Below are 15,464 nucleotides of genomic sequence, written 5' to 3' on the forward strand. Positions count from 1 at the left end.
ACATATGTGCTGGTCGTTCCCGACTCTAGGGGGCGATGCTCATCTTCGTTTCAAAGCTGAGGAGCTAGCGCTGTCTGAAGACATCTCCGTGGTCATGTGGCCGGCAGGACTCAACGCCAAAGGCACACGGAACGCTCTTACCTTCCCACCAAAGGTGGCCCCTATTTTTCTATTTGCATTTCTTTTTACGTGTTTTCAAACTGCTAGGTTGGCAGAAGCTGGGACAAGGAACAGGAGCTCACCCCGTTATGCAGCACTAGGGATTCGAACTGCTGAACTGCCGACCTTTCGATCGACAAGCTCAGCATCTTAGCCACTGAGCCACTACATCCCTTTTAGATAAAGTTACAGTACACTTATTCCTACGAGCGCTCTTTCCAGACAATTAAATTCCATGTTAGCAGTGTTGAAATCCAATTTTTTTTTTACTACTGGTTCTGTGGACGTGGCATGGCTTGGTGGGCATGGCAGGGGAAGGATACTGCAAAATCCCCATTCCCACCCCACTCCAGGGGAAGGATACTGCAAAATCCCCATTCCCTCCCCACTCCTGGGGGAAGGATATTGCAAAATCTCCATTCCCACCCCCCTCTGAAGCCAGCCAGAGGTGGTATTTGCCGGTTCGCCGAACTGCTCAAAATTTCCGCTACCGGTTCTCCAGAACCTGTCAGAACCTGCTGGATTTTCCCCCTGCATGTTAGGCTTCATTCAGAGGCGATGCCTGGGGCAGACTTATTGTCTTAAAGAACGCACTACTCCGCTCTGAATTTTAAAAGCTGCCAAATTGCACAAAGATCGAACGACGCAAGAGGGCATTATCCGTTCTTTAAAACTGTGTTCTGGAAGCCACGGATCCGTTCAAATTCGGGATTAGGCTGTGCGTGGGCTTGCAGGGTGCAGAAGAGGATTAAATTCCTGCAGGGTTTTTTTGGGGGTGGGGGTGTTTTTGGAGAGGTTTAACTGTCGGAAGTGGCTTAGCTAGCATCAAAGAGGGCCAAGACCCCCCCCTGCTCCGAGGATTATAAAGAGGAGGTGGAGGGAATGGAATGAAGGGACCCCAGTTTTGGCAGCTAAAGCAAACCCAGATTTCCAGTCCTGGATTGTGGCACATCATCCATTTAAACATTTGGGAGGCTGAAGGATGCAAAACCAAGTACAGGTTAAGTCTTTGATTTACAAGTTCATTTAGTGACCGTTCAAAGTTACGACGGCACTGGAAAAAAATGACTTACAGTATGACCGTTTTTCACACTTACGACCTTTGTAGCAGCCCCATGATCATGTGGATCAAAATTCAGATGCTTGGCAACTGGCGTGTATTTATGACAGTCGCAGTGTCCTGGGATCATGTGATCCACTTTTGCGACCTTTTGACAAGCCAAGACAAAGGGGGAAGCCACGTTCACTTAACAACCGGGCTCCTAACTTATCAACTGCGGTGATTTCACTTAACAGCTGTGGCGAGAAAGGTCGTATAATGGGGCAAAACTCACTTAACATAAATTTTAGGCTCAATTGTGGTCCAAAGTCCAAAACCACCTGTACATCTCCCCAGGGCTGGGCTTCAAAAATTTTAGCAAGGGGTTCTCTGGCCAGGTGCTGGGTGGGTGTGGCCATGGTGGGCGTGGCCTAGCCAGCCTCCTGCACCCCAGCAGGGTGGGGGAGGGCATTTTTGCCCTCCCCGGGCTCTGGAGGCTTTTCTTGAGCCTCCGGGAGGGCAAAAATGGCCTCCCCAGGCTCCGGAGGCCCTCTGGAGGCCAGAAACAGGGTTTTGCGCCCTCCCCGAGCCTCCGTGCATGCCCTGCACTTACCTGCATCCAAAATGGGCCACGTGGGAACTCCTGGGAGGGGTGGGGCGGGGTGGGTGGGGCGGGGCCAGCCAGGAGCGGGATTTGGGGATTCTCCAAACTGCACAGAATCTTAGCTAGAGGTTCTCCCGAACCCCAGCAGCTCACCCCTGCATCTGCCAGAAGACTCCCTGCGGTGGGCAGAAAATATCCCTTTTCGTCTTTCTGAAATCCTACATCTTAGAAGCGAAATGGGTGTGGAGATGTGGGGGGGTGGGGTGGGGTAGTTGTTTTTTAATGACATTTTTTTAAAAAAAAGATCCATTAGCATTCAGCCGTTTTTGAGGGGCAACACCTCTTTTCACAGCAATTAGCTGTGCCTTCTGCAATAAAAAAGGATAGCAGCTTTTCCATTTTTTAATGCCGCAAAGGTGTTGATTAGCAACATTTGCATTCGAACCAAGAAAAAAAAAAAAGAGACACAAAAGAAAGGCAGCACCTCTGGAATTTAGAAGAGGGAAAGACACGATTAATAAATGTCGTCCTCTAACCAGCTGACTCTGGGGTTAAATTTCTGGGGTTTTAAATTGAGCCGAATTATTTAATAATTTTAAATTATTTTAATTGATGTTTGTTTTGTGCTTTTAATAGGCTGTACACTGCCCTGAGTTCTTCAGGAGAAGGACGGTATAGAAATAAAATTATTCTTATTCTACTTCTTATTCTGACTCCACAAGGGTGTTGGAAGAATAAAATCCATGCGGTCCAGGTAGCACATTCCTCGATTTGTCTTCAGGTCAGCTGTAAGGATTGGGCAGGGTGGAGGGGCAGGTATCTTACAGGTGGATATTTATTCAACCAATCCCCGTCACCTTACAGTTGGATTATTGCAACGCGCTCTACATGGGGCTACCCTTGAAAAGTGTTCGGAGACTACAGCTGGTCCAGAATGCAGCCGCGCGAGTTATAGTGGGTGCACCTAGATACACCCACATTACACCAATTCTCCGCGAGCTGCACTGGCTCCCTATCAGTCTCCGGGCGCAATTCAAGGTGTTGGTTATTACCTTTGAAGCCCTACATGGCTCAGGGCCAGGGTATCTTCGAGACCGCCTTCTACCGCATAGCTCCCAACAACCGGTAAGAACCCACAGAGTCGGTCTCCTCCGGGTCCCGTCAGCTAAACAATGTCGGCTGGCGGGCCCACGGGGGAGGGTCTTCTCTGTGGCTGCCCCGGCTCTCTGGAACCAATTACCTCCTGAAGTCTGGACCATCCCCACCCTATTGGCCCTCCGGAAAGCGGTGAAGACCTGGCTCTTCCGGCAGGCCTGGGGCCGTTGATCTCGCTATAGTGATCTTACGAGACCCGGCCACGACTTAGAGTGTATGGGTTTTAATGTTTTCTTTTAAACTTTTGTATGGGATATTGTTCACATTGTTTTATTCTCTGTTGTAAGCCGCCCAGAGTCCCTTGGGAGTTGGGCGGCATAGAAATGCGACAAATAAATAAATCCTAAAATAAGATTATTCCCTGGTTGGGTGGCTGAGTCAATAAAACTGGGTCCCACCAATCACTAATTTCCCGGCCTGACCCAGTTATGCCTCTTGTGCTGGCAAGGCATTTTTTTGAGTCAGTAGCAATTGAAGGAAAAAGTGTTGAAAGCCTCCTCAATGGCAGTCACAATAGGATAAAATTAAGCCACCCACGGGGCTGTGTTTTACCGCGACTTTGCTAAAAGCGGAGGTGGTTGAAGAAGAAGAAAAAAAACCACGGATATCAGAGGTTGCACAATCACCAGTTAAAATGCAGAGAGAACAGCGATGATGCTTGGATCCTGAACCGTCTCTCGTCCCAAAGGGATGGACTCTCTGCCCCATACCCGATGGCAGAAGGGACATGCTGTGCCCCCCCCCCATTGGTTAAGAATTCCAGAAGAGCCTTTCCTGCCACGGCTCCTGCCATCTAGAACCGTGATGGCAAACCTGCGTGCCAGAGGTAGCACGCAGAGCAGGGGTGAAATGCTCTCGGTTCGGACTGGATCGCCCGATCCGGTAGCGATGGCGGCGGGTGGTTCGGAGAACCGGTAGCAAAAATCCCTGCCCTCCCCTCCCCCATGCCTAGCTGAGCCGCGCAATCATCAGAGGCTTTTTTTTTTAATTTTTAAAAGCATTTTTTCTACAACCCCTTTGGCCGAAAAAATGCTTTTAAAAGTAAAAAAAAAAAAAAAAAAGCCTCTGATGATCGCACGGCTCAGCTGGAATCGTCAGAGGCTTTTAAAAGCATTTTTTCTACAACCTCTTCGGCTGAAGAAGTTGCAGAAAAAAAATGCTTTTAAAAGCCTCTGACGATCCCAGCTGAGTTGCCTGATCGTCAGAGGCTTTTAAAAGCATTTTTTTTTACAACCTCTTTGGCCGAAGAGGTTGTAGAAAAAATGGTTTTAAAAGTTTTTTTTAAAAAAAAAGTTGGCCATGCCCACCCAATCACATTACCCCACCACCACCAAGCCACGCCCACAGAGCCTTCTCTGTGGGCACATGCGCCGTCGCCAGCTGCTCTTCTGTGCCAAAACTGGAACATGTGCATGCACGGTGCACCAGAGCCTGGAAGAGAGAGGTGCCACACGCCTAAAACTGGGATTTATAGTTGCGATTCGCTGGTCCTAGAATGACTTAATTCTTATTTGGAAGGAGATAGCTCTTCCCTGGGAGCATCTCCAGCTATTAACTAGAAACAAGATTTTCACACTTTTCAACGGAGTCTGTTGAAAAAAAAAAAGAACCGGTAAGCTCAGAAAAAAGCAAAAAAAAAAAAAGAGGTTTTGGCTTAATTTTTTTTCTTTTTTTAATATAAAAATTCACCGAGGTACAAAAATGCTAAAGTGTGACAAACTTTTTCAAAATACTGAGATCAACCTGCCCAGGACACAGCAGTCGTAGAAAACAAAACAAACAAACAAACAAACAAAACAAAAAAAAACAAAAAAAAACCACGCCCAAATCCGGATTAAGAAGCAGCGAAATGGACACACTTCACATCCCAGCCTACTCGGAGGGGGTGGTCTTCGCCTCCGCCGGTGATGGGTTACTCTCGATGGACGAGGACGAACAAGCCCAGGAGGAAAAGGACCGTATACTGGTGGGGAGAAAAGAGCAAGACAGAAATATTTGGAGCGTTATAGCACTAGCATTAGCACTTAGATTTATATACCGCTTCATAGTGCTTTTTTTAAAAAAAAATTGATTTATATGCCGCCCTTCTCCGGAGACTCAGGGCGGCTTACAATGCGTTAAGCAATATAGCCTTCATCCTTTTGTATATTTATACAAAGTCAGCTTATTGCCCCCACAAACTGGGTCAGAAATTTACCCACCTTAGAAAGGATGGAAGGCTGAGTCAACCTTGAGCCTGGTGAGATTTGAACTCGCACTAATTGCAGGCAGCTGGATGTTAAATGCTGCCTTAGGAGGCATTAGCCTCCTACGCCACTCAGGCTCCTTAGAGAGGGCTTTACAGCCTTCTCTAAGCTGTTTACAGAATCAGCCTCTGGCCCCCAACAATCTGGGTCCTCATTTTACCCACCTCGGAAGGATGGAAGGCTGAGTCAACCTTGAGCCGGTCAGGATCGAACTGCTGGCTGTGGGCAGAGTTTGCCTGAAATACTGCATTCTAAGGAGTGAGCCATCATGCTCGCTCCTTCCTTCCCACTTAGCAATAGTACTTAGACTTATATACCGCTTCACAGTGTTTTTACAGCCCTCTCTAAGCTGTTTACAGAGTTAGCCTATTGCCCCCAACAATCTGGCTCCTCATTTTACCCACCTCGGAAGGATGGAAGGCTGAGTCAACCTTGAGCCTGGTGAGATTCGATCTGCCAAACTGCTGGCAGCCGGTGATCAGCAGAAGAAGTAGCCTGCAGTACTGCACTCTAACCACTGCGCCACCGCGGCTTATTAAATGGTTTCAAATGCGATGCAGGAATTTTACAGTGATTCCAATCCCCAATTTAGGCATGAAAGCAAAATCATAAAACACCCCAAACGGCACAATCTTAGGCATATGTTTGCCAGTTCTGGGGGTGGGTTCACATCATCCTTCAGGCGGCTTCCTTTTCATCTTTCAATCAAGATTTCTAGAGTAAGCTCACGTCAGCACACCGCTAACATGTAACTAATTCTGCGAACTTGAATGCATGGTTATGCTAAGATGAAAGGAAAGGAAACCAAAAGAGGATCTGTCGGACGGATGGGCTCAGGGAATAGCGAAAGCAAGCTTGGGACAAGGCAAGGCCGGTGGTTCAAACAGGCATCCTTTCTTGAAGAGTTTAAACATAAAAAAAAAAAAAAAGTTACAGGGGTTTGGTGTGCCTTATCTATTCTACTTGAAGCTCAGCGTTTATTTTTTTTAAAATTCAAGTCTTTATTGTCAGTGCACAACATATGTACTATGAAATTGGTTGAGCTCCCTCAATGCATCCCCCCCTCAACACAACCCACAGTGAAGACAGAAAATCCCTAACCCAATAAATCATATTAACAAAACACCCAGTCCTATTGCACCAGTGAAAACACGTTACACGTTGCCCCGGCCCTGCAGTCCCATCATACTATGTAGTTACGATGTTATTTCTCATTCAGCCCACGGATAAAAACTGTTCTTCAGTCTGTTTGTGCAGCTGGCTATACTTCTATATCTCCTTCCCGATGGTAGGAGGCAGGGGTGGGTTCTAAATTTTTTTTACTACCGGTTCTGTGGGCGTGGCTTACTTTGTGGGTGTGGTTTGATGGTCATGTGACAATTCTTTAGGATTTAGCAGAGGTACTGGTCCACCAGGCTTTTAACTGCTTGCAGAGCTGTACCGGTCTACCCATTTGTTCTTGGAGGCACCAGTCTACTCATTTGTTCTTGGAGGCACCGGTCTACCCATTTGTTCTTGGAGGCACTGGTCTACTCATTTGTTCTTGGAGGCACCGGTCTACTCATTTGTTCTTGGAGGCACCGGTCTACTCATTTGTTCTTGGAGGCACCAGTCTACCCATTTGTTCTTGGAGGCACCGGTCTACTCATTTGTTCTTGGAGGCACCAGTCTACCCATTTGTTCTTGGAGGCACCGGTCTACCCATTTGTTCTTGGAGGCACCAGTCTACCCATTTGTTCTTGGAGGCACCAGTCTACCCATTTGTTCTTGGAGGCACCAGTCTACTCATTTGTTCTTGGAGGCACCGGTCTACCCATTTGTTTTTCGAGCGTACTGGTCTACCACCACACTGCCTTTTAACACTGATCAGCTGTAGGGCGGCACTTTGAAGCCCCCCGGCAAGACTTTAGTTTTTTTCCTTCTAGCCAATCAGCTGGGACTCGGGAGGCAGCGAATAGATTGGGGACGGGGCCAAATAAAAGGTAAGAATAATGCAGGGGCGGGGGGGCCCAGCTCCCAAACAAAGAGAACCGGTTCGGTGACGTCATATCGTCACCGCTACCGGATCGGCCGAACCAGGTCGAACCGGGAGGAACCCACCACTGGTAGGAGGGTAAAGAAGTGATGACCAGGGTGAGAATCGTCCCTGTTCTCTGGCATTTCTGAAACCCCAATCTATGTCCCAAACCAATCTCCTAAGACTTAGAAAAGCCAGAAACAGTAGTTGTTTGCATCAAACCATCATTGCCTGCTTGAATGTGGTTTTGGGACGTTTCAGCAGGAGTTTGATGAGAAAAGAACCCGCCCGCTTCCATGCATTGTCTGAATGGTGGTTTTGCTTTGCCGACGACAGTGCGTCGCTTCAAGAGAGCAAACGAACCCAAAGTCTTACCTTGAACTTAGGGTAATCGTTCATTAGGATGGTTACTATTCCAATGTACGGCACAAACCTAAAACAGAAACAAAATCATCCAGTTTAGACACTATACTGGCTGAAATAATAAAAGTCTATAGAGATTCTCAGTCATCCAGGTCATGGTTGTCCTAAAGATGCTTTTTCAGGAGGCAACTTGACTTTTCTTGTTTTGCCTTTGAAGACGTTTCGCTTCTCATCCAAGAAGCTGAAGAAGCTTCTTGGGCGAGAAGCGAAACGTCTTCAAAAGACAAAAAACGAAGTCCAGTTGCCTCCTGGACTTCGCATGGTTATCCCATGCTTTTCAAAAGGCAATTAGACATCCTCGGTTTTTTTTCCCCTTGAAACCCAATCTTCAGAGTGCTCATGACTACATAACTCCAAAGAATATACCGTATTTTTCAGAGTATAAGACGCACCTTAGTTTTTGGGGAGGAAAATAATAAAAAAGCTAATTGGCGGGTGGATCAGCCTCCCGGAATACCCCCAATCAGCTGTTCCCAGTGGTGAATTTTAGCAACAGGTTCCTTGGTTCTGAGCTCTGTGCCTTGCTTTTTTTTCTGCCTCTGAAACTTCTGAAAAGTTTCAGAAAAAACTTTTTTTTCTGCCTCTGAAAGCCTCCGAAACAGAGCTTCAGAAAAAAAGCTTTTTTTTTCTGAAGCTCTGTTTTGGAGGCTTTTTTTCTGAAGCTCGGTTTTGGAGGCTTGTTTTCTGAAACTCCGTTTGGAGGCTTTTTTTCTGAAGCTTCATTTCTGAGGCTTTTTTCAGCCTTTGAAACCTCCGTTTGAGTGGCTGGGCAGGGCTACATTCGGAGTATAAGACACACCCAGATTTTCACCCACTTTTTCGGGGAGAAAAGCTTTGTCTTATACTCCGAAAAATATGGTAAATCTGTCCATTCCCACCATTCAGTCAGATCTGAAGAAGCTTCTTGGATGAGAAGTGAAATGTTTTTTTTAAGGAACTCCTTACTCCCCTCCCCAAGAAAGTCCAGTGGCCTTTTGAAAAAACACCTTTGGGAAAACAGGAAGATAATAACCAACTGCAGGGGACAGGACTGACCTCTGCAAGAGAGAGGTTATGCCAGGAAGGAATGCCCATTTTTACAATGCCTGCCCGCTGGCTGGCGCCTCACTCACCCTCTTGCTCTTCCAACCACATCTTTCTTCTCCAACCAATGTTGTCCTTGTTTGTACAAGCCTCGATCATCAACTGCATTATTGTCGCCTTTGGTCAAAAACTTGATGTCGCCGTTTTGTCTGGCATGGTGGGGGTTGGGGAGAGAGACCACAATTAACGAGTGGACAAAACAGAATGCAAATCACATCGTGAGGAGAAACGAAGATGCCAAGTGAATATGTTACCTTACACCAGTAGGCAGGCTCAAGTGTTTAAACTGGTTTCTTCCTCTGAGTTTTGTTAGGGGGGTTGTGAGAGTGCGGATGTCTGGGGTTACCCCTTTTTTTCCTTCCACAAAGTTAAGCCTATTTTAGGATCCTAGGCCCAGAAACTGATCCCACACTAAAATCCAGGATTATAAACATTTGGCAAAGCTAGTCTAAATTTAGCACCCCGCTCCCTTCCTCAAATAACACCCTTCGTGTCAGTTCTTCCACATTATTTCCAAACCGTATTAATTGCATTCAGATGTTAAACCTTCCTTAATCTTCTGCTCTCAGTATCCAAGTGTGATGGAAGGATCCTTGTTTAACTGAACCACGCTTTGTAGCAAACTCTGGCTTGTACTGCCCCTCCTAACAAGATTCCACAAATGGTGCTTTGTTTACAAATCTTGCCTGGAGAGGTTCATTTAAACCAGTGTTTCTTAACCTTGGTAGCTTGAAGATGGGTGGGGGATTCTGGGAGTTGAAGTCCACCCATCTTCAAGCTTCCAAGGTTGAGAAACACTGATTTAAACCATAGTTTGCTGGTTCAAGTAAAATATAAGTTTCCCCCAACATGCGCAAAGGGTGATCAGAATTATGAATAGCAAGAGAGAAGAATGGACGAGGATAAAACCTGTTTCCAATTCTCCACGCCATCATAAAGACTGGGACAGGGACAGCACTTGTGAAAGGACACAGTGAAAATGGACATAACAAGAGACGCCCACGACTATCAACATTCCAAAGCCCGAGACGTACTTTTCATGGATTTTCAGGACCCGATGCACGATTGGAATTTCCCTCCCTTCTATCCTAAAGACCACGATTTCCCCCACTCTGATCGGCTCTTCAATGCGGTTGGTCAAGAACAGGAGATCTCCTCTGTGAAAGGCGGGCTCCATGCTGCCGCTGGAAGATTAAAAAACATCGGTTAATTTAAAAAAACCTCTCAAATTCTGCATTTTGCCTTCAGGTGGGTATTGGTCCTGTCAGTTTTCAAGGATCAGAGAGACATACAGTAGTGTCTAAAATTGTGGAAACCTTTTGGGAAAAGTGTATTTTTGAGGTTTGATGGCTAATAACACCACTTTTTTTTTTTTTTTTTGGAGTTTCAAGATAATCCTATTCCACTGCTGAAATGGCCTGGGAATAGCCCAGACCTTCACCCAATTGAAAATCTATGGAGCCGACCAAAGAAACTTGTGAGTCAGAAGCGACCCAGCAATAAAACCCAGTTAATAAGTTTTATTCAGTCAATCTTGGTTTCACATTAGAACAGCTGCAGAACGAAAAGACTTGGTTCACTTCATGGGAAGACGTTGTAAGGCCGTCATTCATGCTAAAGGTTACCCAACTAAGTATTAACTGACATGGGGATCATTTGTGTATATCTCGTTTTTTTCTAGGGTGATAATTTTTGCATATCTCATTTTTTTCTACGTGTTTCACTTTTCTTCTTTATACTATTAGTATATAGTACTATATACTATACTGCTATTCTAATAGCAAATCCTTCGTAAAAGTGATTGCATTACACTCTTGATTAAATTATCTTTCCATCGATATATAATTATATGGTAGTACTCAAACAAAAAAAAAGTGGTGTTATTAGCTAGTTTTAGAAAATACACTTTCCCCAAAAGGTTTCCACAATCTTAGCCACTACTGTATATAAAACTTGCAATAGAGGTGAATATCTGTAGCTCGGGTGTAAGATGAGGGTGGAAGGCAGGATGTTCTTGAGAGTGGCATCTCTTGTGGATGGGACCCAGACATGCTTTTCTTGCCAGGTGTCAAGGGATGTATAGATACTGCTGGGGACAAACAGCTGAATGAGAGGCCGAAGATTTGAGCCCTGCCGAGTTCTTTTATTTTGGTTTAAAGATGCAAAGTAGATGTTTCAACCTTGTGCTTAAGGCATCCTACTTTAAACTTCCAATTTCCCCCTTCCGATGCACCAAATTTATCGGTCCCTGCATTAAAGAGATGCTTTTCCCTATTTCAGCCGCCTTCACCTTTATCAGTAGTCGTAATGGTATTTCCCCAACCCCCCCAAGAAATGGGAAATGCCAAAGTCTCAAAGAATCAAAAATTGGAACCACAGAGTGCTTCGGGGGACCTCTTGCATGGAGAAGCTGAGAGCTTAAAAGTCCTAAACTGGTGATGGAGAACCTTTTCGGCACCCAGTGGCCAAACCGGAATGTGTGAGCATGTGCACACGTCGGAGCACTGGAAACTCAAACACCAGCTGACCAGTGAACATGCGCGTGCCAGCCATCTGGTCTTTGTGCGCGCCGGAGCACCAGAAACCCGAAGACTACCTGATGTCAGCGTTGCAACGCTGGCATAGAGAGAGCAGAGGACAGCGAAAGATAAACTCTGAAACTTTTGCCTGCAAAATCCCTCTGAAGCTTGGTTGTCGTGGAGATCAGGGGAGGGGACACATTCCTGAGAAATGACGGGGAAAAGAAGTCTGAAGAATGACTTGGAAGACAGCCAATGAGAAGCAGAGACTGGGGCTCGGAAAGGGAGGGATTGGGAGGCAAAAGGTCAGGCTTGTCCGCGCAGAGTCATGATCCGGTGGCTGAGCTCAATTAAAGATTTCCTTAAAGATTGGCAGTTTGGAGATTCATTTAATTTTGAGACAGTACCGCAGTCTGACAGACTGTTTTTCAGGCTGTCCTGAAAAACAGCCTGAAAACGGCCCCAAAGAGGGCTTGAAAACAGCCCAAAACATGGCCTGGTTTTTTGGCATTTTTCGGGCGCTCCAGTGCCCGTGAAGATGCGCAGCGGAAACCAGAAGAGCAGCTGGCGACAGCGCATATGCCCACAGAGGCCTCTGCGTGCCACCTCTGGCATGCATGCAACCTCTGGCACGCCTGCCATAGATTCACCATCACGGTCCTAAACCATGCAAGTGGACTTTAGGAGTTGGAAGAAACACTAGAAAATTACACCCTGGGTACATTTACTAGAGGAATTAGACAAGAAGGCTGCCTTCTGGTTTTCTGGCACAAAGGCGTGCAGCCCACTCTGTACTGTAGGTGCCAAGTGGTTGCACACGGATTGTATCTTTCTGCCTTCCCCACCAGCTGCCTTCCCCGACAGATGGAAGCGTTTTGCTTGCTCATTTTGTACTCGATAACAGTTCCTCCTTGTTTCAAGCATGCAAAGAAACGCTTTCTTTTCTATTCTTGCCCATCTGTTTTCTCTCTGATGTCACGTCAACTCAGTTGCAAGGTAAGGAGTATCTTACCTTTTCATTTCTGAAAAAAAAAAAAGGTAGGGGGGAGTATGGAGCTTTGTGCTGAATGCACATTAGAATTTTTGGGGGTTTTAATCTGTAATGTATTTGTATCACTGTCCCTTACAAGACTAGCAGCTGCTTCAAAGGCAGCCGCCTACAGATATTCTTGCTCAGAATAAACGGGAAACAATCAACTTTGCATTGATTATTCAGTGAATACAGGTAGTCCTTTTGACTTACAATCTTTTGGTTAATGACTGTCCAAAGTTACAGCAGCACCGAAATTTAATGGCTGCATTATTCGCTTAATAATCCCAGGGGTTTACTTGGTGAAAAAAAAAAAGGCCGTAAAATCAGGTGCAATTCGCTAACAACTGCCTTGCTTAGTAATGGAAGTTCTGGCCTCAATTGGGGTCATAAGCCGAGGACTATTTATATTTGAAAACAGATTCTCTGACAGAAGGATGGCTGTGTTACTCAAGTAGGGCCCGTAAACAAGTCACAAGTCCAGGCTGTAAAAACCTAAACTTTGCCCTCTTGTCAAGATCACAATTGTTCAAAGTTTACGCTATGTTAGCAGAAGCCATGCCCCCCCCCCTCCAAAAAGCTATGATGGCCGCCTCGTCCTTCCTAATCTCACACGGTAGGATGGATTGAGCCCGAGATTACCAGAAATGTTTTACCTCAGGACAACGACGATGGGACTCTCGCTGCCCGTTGCCACCATCAACCCCTTCCAGATCATCAGCGCTGAGGAAACGATCATCCCAAAGTTCAGAACCTGGTAGTACAGCTGGGAAGAGGTGAGGGGGAGAAGGCTTATGATGGGGATTCAAGACAGTCCTTTGCAAAACACAAAGACATCCCTCCCCCCCCCACACACACAATGCATGGCGCTTTTCTTTGGGTGTATCTTCAAAGGCAATGCCCCCACCCTTTGCAAAGGAGAAGCCACCGCTTAGAAGTCTTGTTACGGTCAATAGTACCCACTCGGGACTGCAAGCAGACATGTCTTTTAGTTGATTTCCTAAGTATAGCTAGAAACCAGGTGAGTTATAGTCCCACTTTAGGCATGAAAGCTGGCTGGGTGACTTTAGGCCAATCATCAGGAGCTTGGGAGTTCTAGTTCTGCCTTAGGCATGGAAGCTGGCTGGGTGACTTTGAGCCAATCACCAGGAGTCTTGGGAGTTCTAGTTCTGCCTTAGCGCATGGAAGCTGGCTGGATGACTTTGGGCCAATCACCAGGAGTCTTGGGAGTTCTAGTTCTGCCTTAGGCATGAAAGCTGCCTGGGTGACTTTGAGCCAATACCAGGAGTCTTGGGAGTTCTAGTTCTGCCTTAGGCATGAAAGCCGGCTGGATGACCTTGGGCCAATCACCAGGAGTCTTGGGAGTTCTAGTTCTGCCTTAGGCATGAAAGCTGGCTGGATGACTTTGGGCCAATCACCAGGAGTCTTGGGAGTTCTAGTTCTGCCTTAGGCATGGAAGCTGGCTGGGTGACTTTGAGCCAATCACCAGGAGTCTTGGGAGTTCTAGTTCTGCCTTAGGCATGGAAGCTGGCTGGGTGACTTTGAGCCAATCACCAGGAGTCTTGGGAGTTCTAGTTCTGCCTTAGGCATGAAAGCTGCCTGGGTGACTTTGAGCCAATACCAGGAGTCTTGGGAGTTCTAGTTCTGCCTTAGGCATGAAAGCCGGCTGGATGACCTTGGGCCAATCACCAGGAGTCTTGGGAGTTCTAGTTCTGCCTTAGGCATGAAAGCTGGCTGGATGACTTTGGGCCAATCACCAGGAGTCTTGGGAGTTTTAGTTCTGCCTTAGGCATGGAAGCTGGCTGGGTGACTTTGGGCCAGCCCTCTCTCTCTCTGTCCAACCCACCTCACAGGATTGTTGTGGTGAGGAAAAGAAGATGGCCCAAGCATTAGATAGGTATGTTCACCGCCTTGAATCACACATAATGAAGATGGGGGTTCAAGAAAAATCCTTTTGGTAAGATTTGGATCAGGAAGGCGACAAGCCCCTGACTTCTGTTATCCGTCTCCTTCCTCCCATCCACGGCCCTCAGCCTGCCTGCTCCTTTTTGCTGTGCCATTCAAGCTCCGTCATAACACTCACACATCAATCATATTACTATTCCTTTTTATTTATAACTCAAGGTGAGGAACATACTCAACCGTTGTTATTTTACCCCAAAAATGCAAGACCCCAGCAGCCGGATAAGAAGCAACAGACAGAAGCGAACGAAGGCGAGAAGCAACCTTGAAATTAAGGAGAAACTTCCTGACAGTGAGGCCAATTGACCAGTGGAACGACTTGCCACCAGAAGTTGCGAATGCTCCAACACTGGAGGTTTTCCAGAAGATGTTGGAGAACCCTTTGTCTGAAGTGATGTAGGGGTTTGCCTGCCTGAGCAGGGGGTTGGACTAGAAGACCTCCAAGGCCCCTTCCGACTCTCTTATTCTCTAATCCTAAATCAATTAACCAGTGGAACAACTTGCCACCAGAAGTTGTAAATGCTCCAACACTGGAAGTTTTCAAGAAGATGTTGGACAACCCTTTGTCTCAAGTGGTGTAGGTTTTCCTGCCTGAGCAGAGGGTTGGACTAGAAGACCTCCAAGGCCCCTTCCAACTCTGGTTATTCTGATACACAATACAGAATAAAGGGCAGAATATCAGCCCCCTCCCACTCTCCATTGGTTCCTTTGCCCCCCACCCCCACCCCTTTGCGTCCTCCTAAGTATCTTGCACCGGATCTGGGACCTTCCAATGCTCCTCAGCCACGCCTGCTGGGGAGGATGGGATCTGTAGTCCCAGCCCTCCTGTGGAAGGAAGGAGCCTGGGCTGTTCTTGCAGCAGAAAGAGGAGGGGGGGGGAAGTCCCTCTTGGTCACGTGACGTACCCAGCATGCACATCGGCTTTACAAACTCAACGGGCGGGGGGGTGGAGGAGAGGGGGGGTCCAGCAGCCCCCCCCACCCCCCCACCGGAGAGCAAAGCCTTCCTCCGCGACCACCGCCCCCTCCTCCTCCTCCTCCTCCTCCTCCCTTGCGAACCTGCCGCTTATTCATCCGCCGAACATCGTCCAGAAAGTCCAGCGACAGCATCCCGGCGTTCGTGGTGTGGCTGCAGCCGGGAAGACCCCGACCGTCTCACCCTGCTTCCGCTTCCGGCCGCCGACACCAATATCCGGCCAAGCTGGTCTCTGTCTCTGTGTGTGTTGGA

General features: G+C 47.1%; 1 protein-coding gene across 1 annotated transcript; it reads right to left on the reverse strand.

Annotated features, from left to right (window-relative positions):
• Positions 1-4,615: 4,615 nt before the first annotated feature.
• Positions 4,616-15,464, reverse strand: SEC11A (SEC11 homolog A, signal peptidase complex subunit). Its single transcript, XM_070953403.1, has 6 exons — positions 15,296-15,464; positions 12,932-13,041; positions 9,761-9,910; positions 8,756-8,875; positions 7,596-7,653; positions 4,616-4,920 (listed from the first exon to the last, which is right to left on the reverse strand). Exons 1-6 carry the CDS (start codon positions 15,344-15,346, stop codon positions 4,870-4,872), a joined length of 540 nt encoding a protein of 179 aa, XP_070809504.1. The 5' UTR covers positions 15,347-15,464; the 3' UTR covers positions 4,616-4,869.

This window comes from Pituophis catenifer, unplaced genomic scaffold (assembly GCF_029215685.1).
Source record: "Pituophis catenifer annectens isolate HBS135680 unplaced genomic scaffold, rPitCat1.0.hap2 SCAF_14, whole genome shotgun sequence".
NCBI classification, from domain to species: domain Eukaryota; kingdom Metazoa; phylum Chordata; class Lepidosauria; order Squamata; family Colubridae; genus Pituophis; species Pituophis catenifer.